This window comes from Geotrypetes seraphini, chromosome 18 (genome assembly GCF_902459505.1).
Source record: "Geotrypetes seraphini chromosome 18, aGeoSer1.1, whole genome shotgun sequence".
Classification (NCBI taxonomy): Eukaryota; Metazoa; Chordata; class Amphibia; order Gymnophiona; family Dermophiidae; genus Geotrypetes; species Geotrypetes seraphini.
Window position 1 is genome coordinate 36,444,511 of NC_047101.1, and position 14,195 is coordinate 36,458,705.

A 14,195-nucleotide genomic window follows, 5' to 3' on the forward strand; every position below is an offset into this window, starting at 1 on the left:
TTGGACTCTCCTTCCGCATTCATTCTGGGTTTTATGCTATCCTTATAAATACACAAGAGATATATTTGCATGTGCTGTCTCAGATGTAAACATTATTTCATGCATATTTATCAGAAATAACCTAAAAAAAAAATCAGATCTTCTTGAGGGAGGGAGGCCGAAAGACAGGTTTGAGAACCACTGATTTAAGTACAATGTAATTGTTGAAATAAGATGGATTTGAATAAAGCTATCAAATATTTTCCTCTTCAGTATCATCACCTCCACTTGCTTCCTGCTCTTTATTTCTCTTATAAAAACAATGAATTATCTTGGGATTTTGGAAGTCATAATTTAATTTTCTGAAACTTCTGATTTTCAATTGCTTATGGCCCCTTTTATAAAAACCGTGGTAGACATTCTTGCACGACAAATCAATACAACCCATTCAATTTCTATGGGCTTCACTGTATGTGACACACTGGGGACTCACTACTGTAGCTTTGTAAAAAGGGCCCTAATTTTTCGTGCATTCCTTTGCGTCACTTTCTGTCACAATCTCTTAATTTAGATTTCAATATGATTTATGTATGCTTTACTGCAATCCGCTTAGGGGACATGATAGAAACCTTCAAAATCCTAAAGGGCATAGAGAAAGTGAATAAGGACAGATTCTTCAAACTGTAGGGACCCACAACCACTAGGGGTCACTCGGAGAAATTGAAAGGGGACAGGTTTAGAACAAATGCTAGGAAGTTCTTTTTTACCCAGAGGGTGGTGGACACATGGAACGCGCTTCCGGAGGATGTGATAGGCCAGAACTCTGTACAGGGGTTCAAGGAAGGTTTGGATAAGTTCCTGGAGGATAAGGGGTACGGATAGAACTTGAGGTAGGTTATAGAAGTGGTCAGAAACCACTTTATGGGTCACGGACCTGATGGCCGCCACGGGAGCGGACCGCTGGGCGAGATGGACCTCTGGTCTGACCCAGTGGAGGCAACTTCTTATGTTCTTATGTTTCAGCAGAACAGACGTTTTTAAAATAAATGTTTTATTGTCCATTATACTAGGGCCCTTCAAAAAGTTTCCGCACTTTTTTTTTAAAACACTATTTATTAAATATCTCAAAAGCGAATGACGTCACTTTTCCACATAATCACCCTGTTTTGCGACCGACTACGACATTTGTGACATTCTACGACATTCTTCTGCCCCAACCATAAGAACATAAGAAACGCCTTCACCGGAACAGACCAAGATCCATCTAGTCCGGCGATCCGCACACGCGGAGGCCCATTTAGGTGCTCCTTGTTGGAGACCCGGATTTCCCGTATCCCTCAATATGTTATGCAAGAAGGTGTGCATCCAACTTGTGTTTGAAACCCAGAACAGTAGCCTCTACCACCTCCTCCTCCGGGGAGAGCATTCCAAGCGCCCACCACTCGTTGTGTGAAACAGAACTTCCTGACATTTGCCCTGAACCTGCTGCCACTCAGTTTCAGGCTATGACCTCTTGTCCTGCAAAAAAGAAAATGAAAGTGCAGAAACTTTTTGAAGAGCCCTTGTATCTGTGTCAATGAACAGCTACATTCATGTCATTGATTGGCTCAGACACTGAATCACTTGAGACTCTCATTGTTTTAATCCTTTTCTATAACTCCTGTTCTTGAAATCTCAGCATTGGTAAGAATTTCAGTCATAAAAAAAATCACCAGTATTTAGGTCAAACGCATGAAAATTCATCTCAAGCATACTCATTAGAGGTAGCATAAAACCTTGAGGCTTTGCAGCCCTCAAGGGGCTGGATGCCTATACATGATTTAATACCTTTATTCTACCCTATAATTATCAAGGTCAGATTGTAAAGATTTACAGTATCTATGGATAAAGCTGTGTTTTATCCACAAAAATTGGCTTTTTAAAATTACTTTCCTGAAAGAGACATGCATTTATTGCATGCTTTTGGTTTATTAATGCACTTAAAAATTTTGGCTTATGCCAACCCAATTTAACATGTTAACCTATGAATTAACGCATGCAAATCACAAAAATATTATTTAAAAATATGAGAAATTAAATGAAAAATAACTGAAAATAAAGAATAAAAGGCAAATGAACCAAAAAAAAAAAAAATTATGTGGGCCTATGCACACGCCTTTTCCCGATATTCAAGCAAACGTGTGCACATAAGTCTTGTATGTTTATAGTTTACATCATCTAAGGAGAGGTATTCCCAAGGAGAAACTCTTAGTGCAGTTTAATTGATATGCTTAGTAAGATTTTTTAAACTATAGGACCGATTTTCAGACCATGGAAGGCAGCCTGGTTATATTCTGTGGTCAGCAGCAAACCTAGAAATTCAATGCCGGGACCGTATCCAGCGACCAGCACAGAATTCCCAGTCTATTTTTTGCTGTGTTTGACATATCCGGCCAAGCTGATATTCATCGATTGACAGGCTATGTCATAGCAGCCAAAGATACACCTGCTATTTAAGCAGGTCTGTCTAGCTGGAGAGTGTGTGTGGCACAATGGTAAGAGCTATAACCTCAGCACCCTAAGATTGTGGGTTCAAATCTCATGTTGCTCCTTGTGACCCCAGCCAAGTCACTTAATCCCCTAGTTACATTAGATACAGTGTGAGTCTACCAGGACAGGTAGGGAAAAGTGCTTGAGTACCTGAATGTAAACCACTTAGCCAGTCAGTCAATGAAGGTGTCAGGTCAAAAGCGTGCCGGGACAAAGGCGCGCGCAGACAATTGAGCGCAGCGCGGAGGCGCACGCCGCAGAAAATTACTGTTTTTACGGCTCCGATGGGGGGGCATGGGGGGAACCCCCCACTTTACTTAATAGAGATCGCGCCGTGTTGTGGGGGGTTGTAAACCCCCACATTTTACTGAAAACTTCACTTTTTCCCTGTTTTTAGGGAAAAAGTTAAGTTTACAGTAAAATGTGGAGGGTTACAACCCCCCACAACGCCGGTGCGATCTCTATTAAGTAAACTGGAGGGGTTCCCCCACGCCCCCCCCCCTGTCAGAGCCGTAAAACCCCCCGTCGGAGCCCCTAAAAACTGTAATTTTCTTCGGCGCGCGCCTCCGTCTTGCGCTCAGTTGTCGGCACGCACCTTTGTCTTTCGCGGGGTTGTCTATGAACCGTCAATGAATGTTAGCACTGACCAACTATTTTGCGTGACATAGTCAGTGACCAAGCTAGCAGCTGGCCAGGATATTCAGAAGGAGATAGCCAGCTCGATCCCACTGAATATCAGTAGTTAGTTGGCCAGGTGCTATTCATGGCTGGTTAAATAGTACTAAATATTGGGCGGTGTGCATATACATTTCAGAGAAAATGTTATCAGTGATAGATATAATTGTGTGCAGGTAGTTTTGTGAGGCTAATTTTAAAAGCAAGTTCTACCCATAAGGTAGTGCCTAAGTGCTATGGAGGGATGTTTTCAATATGATATCCAAATCAGAGCGTGGACGTTTTGCAGAAGATGCACAAAAATCCAATACCAAACATGCCTTTTTCAAAACTACAAAAAGTCTATCTTGTTATTGCAAAAATGGCCATTTTTCAGATGTGTCTAACTTTTTGAACTGTTTTCAGGGGGGGGGGGGGGAAGGGAGGAGGGGAGGGACCACATCCAAAAGAAAAATGCACAAAATGAGCCATTAGGATGTAGGAGGGGCCAGCATTTGTAGTTGACTGGCCACACTTAAACATCCCAGAAGAGCAGTGGTGCATCTCAGGGGGCACTGCAGCAAACTTCACATAAAAAGTCCCAGGTACACATCTCAATATAAACTGTATATTATGTTGTGCAGTGAGCCTTACAAAACCCACCAAATACCTACTATACCAGGGATCTCAAAGCCCCTCCTTGAGGGCCACAATCCAGTTGGCTTTTCAGGATTTCCCCAATGACTATGCATTGAAAGCAGAGCATGCACATAGATCTCATGCATAGTCATTGGGGAAATCCTGAAAACCCGACTGGATTGAGGCCCTCAAGGAGGGACTTTGAGACCCCTGTACTATACTCAACTGTACACCACACCAATAGCCCTTATGCCTGCAGGTTTCATCGACATGGTTGCACAGCAGGTTTTTGTTGTATTTTGATGGGCTCAAACTTTCCACCACAAGTGTAGTAGTTAGAGTGGGATATGGGCTTGGGTCCCCTTCTCTGGACGTCCACTTCACTGGCCACCAGGCTATACCAAAGACCTGCTTACTGCACTGCTAGGACTGGCCAGAACATCTGCAGCTGTCAGACAGGCAGGTATGTACTGTTTCATTTACATCTTTGGGGTGTGAGTGGGGGTCAGTAACCACTGGGCGAGTGTGAGGGGGTAATGCTTATATCCCTCCAGTATTCATCTGGTCAGTTTGGGCACCTTTATGGCACTTATTCATTGTTAAAATAGGTCTAGCCCAGACATGGGCAACTCCGGTCCTCGAGGGCCGGAATCCAATTGGGTTTCAGGATTTCCCCAATAACTATGCATTGAAAGCAGTGCATGCAAATAGATCTCATGCAGAGTCATTGGGGAAATCCTGAAAACCCGACTGGATTCCGGCCCTCGAGGACCGGAGTTGCCCATGTCTGGTCTAGCCTCAAACATCCAAATTGTGCCCTGGACATATTCTAAAATATTCAGCTATGGCAGAAAAATGTCTAAAGAAGACTAAAAAACAGGAGAACCAAATCCACAAACTCAAAGATGTGAAGCTAGGAGTGGAAATGTCCTAAAAAAAAAATAAATGGTGGACTCAATTTATTTCTAAAATGTCCTTTTATTTATCCAAAAGCTCAATGACTCAACATGTACATGTTTCAGCCAAACTGGCCTGCCTCGGGAGTCTTATGAGTCTTCAACAGAATATATCCACTAATGTGCTGAATGCCAGGTCGCTAATATAAGGCTGAGTGATCAAATAAAATGGTGAACGTCGCAGGAGCCGAAATAGTGCTAAGCCTGCGTAATCAAAAGAAAAAAAAAATGTCTAAGTCATAAGACCACCCAAATCATGACTCAAGCAGCTCCTGATTGGTGAGGCCTGACTTCTGTACAGGAAGAGGCGGTCGGAGCATACTGCGAGTGATTTCCTTCACTCGCCGGCGTTCCGGCTGCCCTCTCCTGCCTCCCCTGCCTAAAAACCGTATTCGCGTTTTTTTGAAATTTGCGGTGGTTCCTGGAACGTAACGTCCGCGAATATCGGGGGAGTACTATACAATAAAGCCTTCTGCCCAATGTGCAGCGGCAGCCAAAAAAGCAAACAGGATGCTAGGAATTATTGGAAAAGGGACAGTTAACGGGACTAAGAATGTTATAATGCCCCTGTATCACTCCATGGTGCAACCTCATCTGGAGTATTGTGTTCAATTCTGGTCTCCTTATCTCAAGAAAGATATAGTGGCGCTAGAAAGATTCAAAGAAGAGCGACCAAGATGGTAAAGGGGATGGAACTCCTCTCGTATGAGGAAAGACTCACAACCTAAGCTGGACTATTTTAGCTCAGGTTGCATTTTATGCAACGAGACCTAGTTACTAATAACTGGGGTTAATAGGAAAACAAGAAAAAGCAGAAGAGTCACCTCCACGGCCAAATAACGAACAAGCAAACAGTGGAGACTTTCAAAACACAAGTGCATGTGTGCAATAAAATGTGATAACCTTGTGATATAATAAGTAAACAATTTAAGTAATATTTAATTACTTTCTTTACATTTAGTGCACTTAAATGTGGAGTGCCAGGGAATTTTTGCCCCTATCCTCTTTTCCCCTGTTTTCCACAGCTTCTTTCAATTGCTTGATGTTCATTCCCGTGCCATTTTTGATGGTATCCAGCCAATACAAGCACAGAAAAGATCCAAAAGAGGAGTAGGAGTGACCGAACCAATGAGCCATGTCTCATCTCACACGCCCCTTCCAGGGCCCTCAGGTCCACTAACCAGAATTTACTAACAGTCCCTTCAATCAAGGATTTATATTATACTAAAATACAATTTTCTCCGTTGTCATGCCCTCACTTTGGAATGCAATGTCATCAGACATTCGCTCTGAAAATTCTCTAAACAAGTTTAAAACACACCTTAAGACATTTCTTTTTAAAGACGCTTATCAAAATTCCAATTGAGCTCCCTCCAAAAATGGGAAAATAAAAACGCTTTCAGGAAGCGACACCACCTTTTCTCCTCATGTTTTATCCTTCCCTTCTTCCCTTCCTTTTATTTTCATTTATACAATGTAATTAAAATTTTCCCTTTCCCCTTCTTTCCCTTTGTCCCATACCCATCGTAATAAAGTCTTTGTTTTGATCTCAATCCCCCTATTTTTATTTCGATCTTTTTTTTTTTATATATAATTTTAACATTTTAAATAATCTCTTATTTCCTATTATTGTACCGACCAGATACTTGTGATGGTTGGTATATTAAATTATAAATAAACTTGAAATTTAAAACTTGCCAGTAGACAAGGACCAGTAGAAAACCACTTTATTTGACTCAAATTCAGGTCCACTCTTCTTTTGGATCTTGCTGGTGATTGTTCTGCAGGAATGTGACTGTCTTCTCCTTTGCCCTATAATTAAAATATAAAACAATCTACCGTATTTTCACGCATATCACGCGCGCGTTATACACGATTTTACAAACCGTGCATAACCATGCGCGTTATACGCGTAAGCACGTTTTACAACTTTTTTTTACATAGTTCCCCCCCCCCCCCGACGTCCAATTCACCCCGCAGGACCGCTCGCACCCCCACCCCGAAGGACCGCTCGCATGCACTCGCACCGGCACCTGCACCCCTACCCCTGAAGGACCGCTCGCACCCCCACAGCCTCCCGACCCCCCCCCATCATGTAGAAGCTCCTACCGTTGTCCTGCTGCTTCCTCTGCCGGCGGTCCTGGCCCTTCTGTGAGCCCTGCGTCTGCGCTGCTTCCTCTTCCAGCGGTCCCTTTCTCTGGGGGGGGGGGTCGGGAGGCTGTGAGGATGTGAGCGGTCCTTTGGGGTGGGGGTGCGGGTACGGGTGCGTGCGAGCGGTCCTTCGGGGTGGGGGTGCGGGTGCGAGTGCGTGCGAGCGGTCCTTCGGGGTGGGGGTGCGAGCGGTCCTGCGGGGGGGTGAATTGGACGTTGGGGGGGGGCATCAGGCTTTCAGGTGGGGACAGGACCTCAAGGGGGAGAGGAGAGTCGGGGCGGGCGAAAGGAGAGTCGGGGTGGCCAGAGGAGAGTCGGGGCGGGCGAAAGGAGAGTCGGGCGGCGACGGGAGAGTCGGGGCGGCATGCGCGGGATACGGGTGTGCGCAGTATATAAAAATTTATTTACATACATTACAGTTTCCCGCACGCTATACCCGTGTGCGCATTTTACACGGGTGCGCGGTATATGAGTGAAAATACGGTAATTAGTTTGGATTTCTCTAAAGTCAACCCAAAGAGCTGTAGCCCTCTTTTTGCTAAATTTGTAAATAGCTGAAAAAAACAACAATCATGATTTAACTGGCTTAGCATAAATGTGTTTCATTGCAAAAGCAGAAATACATTTAAAAATTTGCTCACAGCTGTTTAACAGATGGACTTCCCAATTTTAGTTCGGTACCTTACTGTTCTGTGATAGCAAATCTCAGAGATTCATTTGTTTTACCTGAACCCTGTGGCTTTTCAAGATAGTTCAGCATATAATTTATTTAGAAAAATAGCAATATGTAGAAAAATGTGTCTTGGTGTATATACTAATGGTAAAATATCAAAACAAAACACATTCAAAAACTGGCTGGTGAGAGAGATAAACTCTATATATCAAATATAAGTGGAGAAAAAGGCCTCAGTGTCACACGGGATCAGACAAATAACATATCCAGGAGGCAATCCAACTTCAAAAGAAATTTTGAAGACACATCCCTGTTCATAAAAATACTCCACTCAAGCTAACATGTTCATACTTTCAAAAATTACATAAGTGGAGGGGCATAATCAGTCTAAGGAGTGTGAGGACCTGCAAAGGGACCTGGACAAGCTGGAAGACTGGGCAAACAAATGGCAAATGCGCTTTAACGTGGAAAAACGCAATGTCATGCATATAGGAAAAAAGAACCCGTTGTTCAACTACAAATTGGGGGGGGGGCATTGTTGGGAGACAGCAGACTTGAGAGAGACTTGGGTGTGCTGGTGGATGCATCACTGAAGCCATCTGCACAGTGCGCAGCAGCCTCGAAAAAAGCCAACAGGATGCTGGGCATCATAAAGAGGGGCATAACAACCAGGACGCGGGAAGTCATCATGCCATTGTATCGAGCGATGGTGCGTCCACATCTGGAATACTGCGTTCAGTATTGGTCGCCACACCTCAAGAAGGACATGGCGGTACTTGAGAGAGTCCAAAGGAGAGCAACGAAACTGGTAAAAGGGCTGGAACACTGCCCATACGCCGAGAGGTTGGATAGGCTGGGGCTCTTCTCTCTGGAAAAGAGGAGGCTCAGGGGAGATATGATAGAGACCTTCAAGATCATGAGGGGCATAGAGAGGGTGGATAGGGACAGATTCTTCAGACTGAAGGGGACAACAGGTACGAGGGGGCATTCAGAGAAACTGAAGGGAGATAGGTTCAAAACAAATGCAAGGAAGTTTTTTTTCACCCAAAGGGTCGTGGACACTTGGAATGCGCTGCCGGAGGAAGTGATCAGGCAGAGTACAGTACAGGGATTCAAACAGGGATTGTACGGATTCCTGAGGGATAAAGGGATCGTGGGATACTGAGAGAGGTGCTGGGATGTAATACAAGTATAGAAAACTAATCAGGTAATAAGTATGGAAACCCAACCAAGTCGTGAATGTGCAAGACCGGAGGATTAGGACTTCGATGGGAAGATAGGACTTCAATGGGAAACCAAGGTGGCAAGGGGGCCCCTTCTGGTTATTCAGACAGGTCGTGACCTGTTTGGGCCGCCGCGAGAGCGGACTGCTGGGCAGGATGGACCTATGGTCTGACCCGGCGGAGGCACTGCTTATGTTCTTATGTTAAGTCTATTTTAGGGCCTAAGTTGCTAGTTGCCCAAAGTCGGCAGTGTCTAAAGTCCATTCTAGAAAAATATGTCCAAAATATTTCTTTTTTTGAAAATTGTCTAATTTTATGTCCAGCCGTTTGATAGTCCAGACCATCTTTATACCCCTTTCTCGTCCAAAAAATTGTCCAAGTCAAAAATGCCTAGAACAAGACCTTTTGGACGTGGGAGGGGCCAGCAAAGGAATGGACTGGACACCCAGATATGGCAAAACAGTAGTGGGGCACTGTACAGGGCACTGCTGTGAACTTCACAAAAAGGGTGCCATATAAACATCTCACCAGAACTCCCTTATAGGTCATTATGAGCCCCCCAAAATACTCCCCAAACCTACTAGACCCAACTGTCTACAATCCCACTAGCCCCAGACTACTTAAGTCACCTCTGTGCTGCTCTACTAGGCTTTTCTATGCCAGGTGCTGATGTTCTGAAGTCAGGTATGTACATTTTTATTCTGATTTTTATGGTGTTGTGTGTGTGTGTGTGTGGGGGGGGGGGGGGTCAGTGATCACTGGGGTATGTGTGTGGGTCTGTACTTTGTGTCTGAAGTGGCTATCTGATCACTTTGGATACCTTCTGGGCACTTAGACCTGTTTTTTAAAAAAATTTAAATCATTTTTATTAAATTTTCAATATAAATACAAACAATTTCAACAATATATATCAAATAAAAATAAATTAATTACCATATTTCTTGCTCCATAAGTTGGGAAGGGCAGCTTTGGCGAAAGCTCCTGCCCTACAGCGCTGGATGATGGGATTTTAAAAAAGGTACAGGGGGGAAGGTACGGGGGCCTGCCTGCTTGCCTGTCTGCCTCAGGGTAGGGGGCCCTGCCTGCCTGCCAATAGGCCACTAGATCTGCCTGCCTGCCACTATGCCACTAGGCCTGCCTGCCTGCCCTGGGCCCTGTCTCAGCCTGCCACTAGACCTGCCTTGTGCCCTACACCCTGCCTACCTCTAGACCATCAGAGGGGGGACAGAGTCCAGAGCCTGACAGGGAGGGGGGGGTCAGGGTGAAGAGATTGGCAAGGAGTGTGGGGTTGGGTACAGAGCCTGGCAGGGAGAATTTGGTTCAGAATGTTTTTTTTCTTCTTTTCCTCCTCTAAATCTATGGTGCATCTTATGGTCAGGTGCATCTTATGGAGCGAAAAATATGGTAATTAACTAATTTAATAACAACTAATTCCTTCTATACATCTTTCCCCCCCCCCCCAGCTGCAAGTTTGCAATCAGATAGGCCTAGATTTTTGTTCCACTCCTATTTGTGGTAATGTTTTTTTTCTCTCTGGTATGACAGATAGATTTCAGATGGCAAGGAAAAGAAACAATTCTTAAAATCTTTATCAGATACTTAATGAAGATGATACTTTACCAATCCTCTCCAAGTTACATACTATCTATAATTGGAATAATTTGGATGTTTATTCTTATATGCAACTTAGATATTATGTGAAATCTCTGACATCAACATTGCTTCTAAGAATATATGAACTTTTATCAGAAATATATTGGCTAGAAGCTCAGTTAATAGTACCATTAAGCTACTTCAGACACTCTCTTTTTGAATTTTCTTTAGCTTTAGACCAGTGGTCTCAAACTCAAACCCTTTGCAGAGCCACATTTTGGATTTGTAGGTACTTGGAGGGCCTCAGAAAAAAACAGTTAATGTCAATTTTGCATGAGGTAAAACTCTTTATAGCTTATAAATCTTTCCTTTTGGCTAAGTTTTAATAATAATATTGTAATTTATAGCTTAAGAGACGTATGATCAAGAAACTTTTATTTGACTTTTGTGATTATGATAAATGTAAAGAGGGCCTCAAAATAGTACCTGGCGGGCCGCATGTGGCCCCCGGGCCGCGTGTTTGAGACCACTGCTTTAGACTATAAGATTGCACAGGCATGAAATGTTGAAATGCAGATCAAATTACAAGATTCAAATATACATACATTTTTAAAATTGTTATAAAAATTATTACCTGATATTTCATATTTTGGTTATTTGATATACATCATATTCCAACTAGATTTAGAAGTTTATAAAAATGAACTATACTTTCAGGTTTGAAGATTATTCTTTCACTTTGGATAAAATAAATCTGTCCAACTTATAATCAATGGCACTCTAATATGTTACATCTTTTAATAATGGAAAATGTCTATTTCTGAAAGGGACACTAGGAAAGGACAAGTGTTACTCACAATTTGGCATACTTAGACCTGTTTTTACATCACCTAAGTCACAATGTACAAGTTCTGTCCAGGCAGCCTCATTAAACTTTTGGTTATACTTGCAGTACAATTAAGTCTAGGTCAACCCACGTCCTGCATTCACAGTTCAAAAAGAAAAATAAACTTGTATTTCCCAATTATAGTCCATAATGATTCTTCTTATCAGTACAATAGTCCATAGATTCCAAACTACTTTCAAAAATGCCTTCATGCCAGTCTGTGGCTGGCAATCACTTCTGGCAGCTTTAGACTAGATCCGCCTCTGAACTCTTTGGATGCAGAGCTTAGGGCAGAAGGGACCTCCTCCCACAATGACCGTTGGCTGTGGTCCCTCCCAACTAGGACCCAGTCTATGGCAAAACCCCAAAAGGAAAAAGGTCTCCAAACTGTTGCCAAGGCTATCCAGTGTTAATTGCTCCAGCCTAGAAACTTTGTGGTTCTTGCCCAAAGGAATGCAAGGACCCCTCACAAGCCACTAAGACTTTCAGTAACCTTTCTTTTGCCTTGAGGTTACAGAGACAACCAGTCCCTTAACTAGCACAACCAGTCCCAGCCTAACTTCCTTTAAATCCCATCAGTTTCCATAGCCCACGGGTCAGAATCATCATTTCCCTCTTTGAAGTCCATGGCTTCTTCCTGGTCTGAAATGTCTTCCTTATCTGAAGCTTCCCTCATGCATTCATCTAACATTTCAGCTTCCATAAAGTTAGCTCTGACCTGGGTGTTAGGCTGAGGTATACTGGGGCGTGCTCTTGGAACTGGTCTCTTGTCTCCATTCTGTCTCCTCTGCTCCAGTGTGGGTTGGTTCAGTGGCTGCATCCTTTCTGAGCACTGCTGCTGGTTCTTATAAGCCTCAGGATAATGAGCAACAGGTTTGGCTTGTTCCTGGCCAAATTGAGGACTAGAATGTTCCTGGTGTTGCCTGGAATTGCATCCCCCAAGAATGTTAGGAGATGGGTGGTGCATCCTCCCCCTAGGAACAATATCCTGAGTACTTTTAGTTCCACTTACCCACTGTTCTCCCTTCTTTAACTCAGGCAAAAATAAATAGGTACTTCCTTGCTCCTCACTGAACCTTCCTTGTCTGACTGTAGTTCTGGGCCGAGGTGTTGGTGTGGGTAGTGTTTTATCTCTTTGGGAAAGTATTTTCCCTTGCCTAGCCCTAGGCGTCCTTTCACTACCCTGTGACAGTGCGCACGTTCGGCGCATGCGGTCCGTGTGCATGTTTGGTGCATGCACGCATGATGGTTTGCTATGAGTGCGCGCGTGGTGGTTTCCTGTATCCTGCAGCGGTTACTGTGCACTGGTTGCCCTTTCTACTGTATACAATACAACGTGATAAAAAAAGAAAAAGGTAGGTGGGAAAAGGGGCATGATAAATAAACGGGCAGGGATATTGACAGACAGACAGAAATAGAGACACACACACTGAAAGACAAGTAGGTGGGAGTGAAAGACAGGTAGGTGGGAGAAGGGACATGAGAAACATACAGGCAGGGGGCAGGGACATTGACAGACAGACAGAAATAGAGACACACACACTGAAAGACAAGTAGGTGGGAGTGAAAGACAGGTAGGTGGGAGAAGGGACATGAGAAACATACAGGCAGGGGGCAGGGACATTGACAGACAGACAGAAATAGAGACACACACACTGAAAGACAAGTAGGTGGGAGTGAAAGACAGGTAGGTGGGAGAAGGGACATGAGAAACATACAGGCAGGGGGCAGGGACATTGACAGTGGCCATCAGCTCAGTGGCCCCTTTTTCGGCATTTAGACCTGGTTTGACTACGACTAAGTCAAAAAGGTCTCAGTGCCGACTAGGCAACCTGTTAATGTTTTAGTTATACCTGTTGTATGCCTAGGTGTAGGTCAGCCCACCTCCCGCCCACTGCCCGCCCTTTCCCCTCCTCTAAACACACCTCTTTTCTCTCTGTGCGTTTAGTGGCAGGGGAAAGGCCTAAGCTGTTTTTAGATACGTCTAAAAACCAGCTTTGGTTATGGGTACTTGGACAATCAGGCTTTTTGATCGTCCAAGTAGCCATTTAGGACACTTTTTAAAAAAATTATTATTACCCCCATAATGTTTTCCAGAAGTTTCTTCTTCCTTAAATAATAATTTACTTTACAAGATGTTACTAAACCACAGGTATGATATAAATATAATTTTAGAGCCTTAACCCAAGCTCAGTACTTTTCCCACTTCAAGTTTCATTGTTAGTTAAAACTTACTAGTGTTCTTCTTCTGTCAGAGGGGGCCTCGTGGGACCTGCGTGATTGGATTTTGGCCAGAAGCTATTTCCAAAGGAGTAATAGTAATGCACATCCCAACAGACGGATTGCTGAGTGAAAACACCTGCTTAATCACTTTGTTTTCCCTTACTGAGCAGAATTAACTTTACAATTTGTGTTATTTCTAAAGTCTATTTCCCTATAAAAATAGAAATAAAAGTCAACAAGTTGTACAGTAGGTCATACTGGACTAACAAGATATCTGAAACTATCCTTCCAGAGCTATATTTCCTATATTTAAAGTATTTGAAATAGATTTGCTTTACTGCCTTTAACTGTAGCACAGAGCAAGGTGGTTTACAAGTAAAGAGATAAGCACACCAGGTCTAGGTTTAAAAAGTTTGGGCTAGATTCTGTATATAGCACTGAAAAGAATGAGTGCTAATCCTGTTCTGTAAAGGCATTCTGAAATGGGTGCCATTTATAGAATAGTGTTGGCCGATGGGATCTGTGCCAAACTTTAGAACAATGGTCCACTAGCCCAGTAGCCCATCTTCACGGTGGCCAATCCAGGTCACAAGTACCTGACAAAAACCCAAACAGTAGCAACATTCCATGCTACCAATCCAAGGCAAGCAGTGGCTTCCCTCATGTCTGTCTCAATAACAAGACTATTA

General features: G+C 43.5%; 1 protein-coding gene across 2 annotated transcripts in view; it reads right to left on the reverse strand.

Moving 5' to 3' along the window:
* Positions 1-13,543, reverse strand: part of LOC117351500 (gamma-aminobutyric acid receptor subunit alpha-1) — a 180,385-nt gene extending 166,842 nt beyond the window's left edge. The window contains exon 1 of one of the 2 annotated variants that reach the window (XM_033926834.1): positions 12,002-12,122. In XM_033926834.1, the coding sequence (XP_033782725.1) occupies positions 12,002-12,103 (102 nt within the window). In that variant the 5' untranslated portion in view covers positions 12,104-12,122. Of the gene's footprint in view, positions 1-12,001; positions 12,123-13,518 lie in introns of those variants that run through there. The other variant, XM_033926836.1, reaches the window with a different exon arrangement.
* Positions 13,544-14,195: the final 652 nt, after the last annotated feature.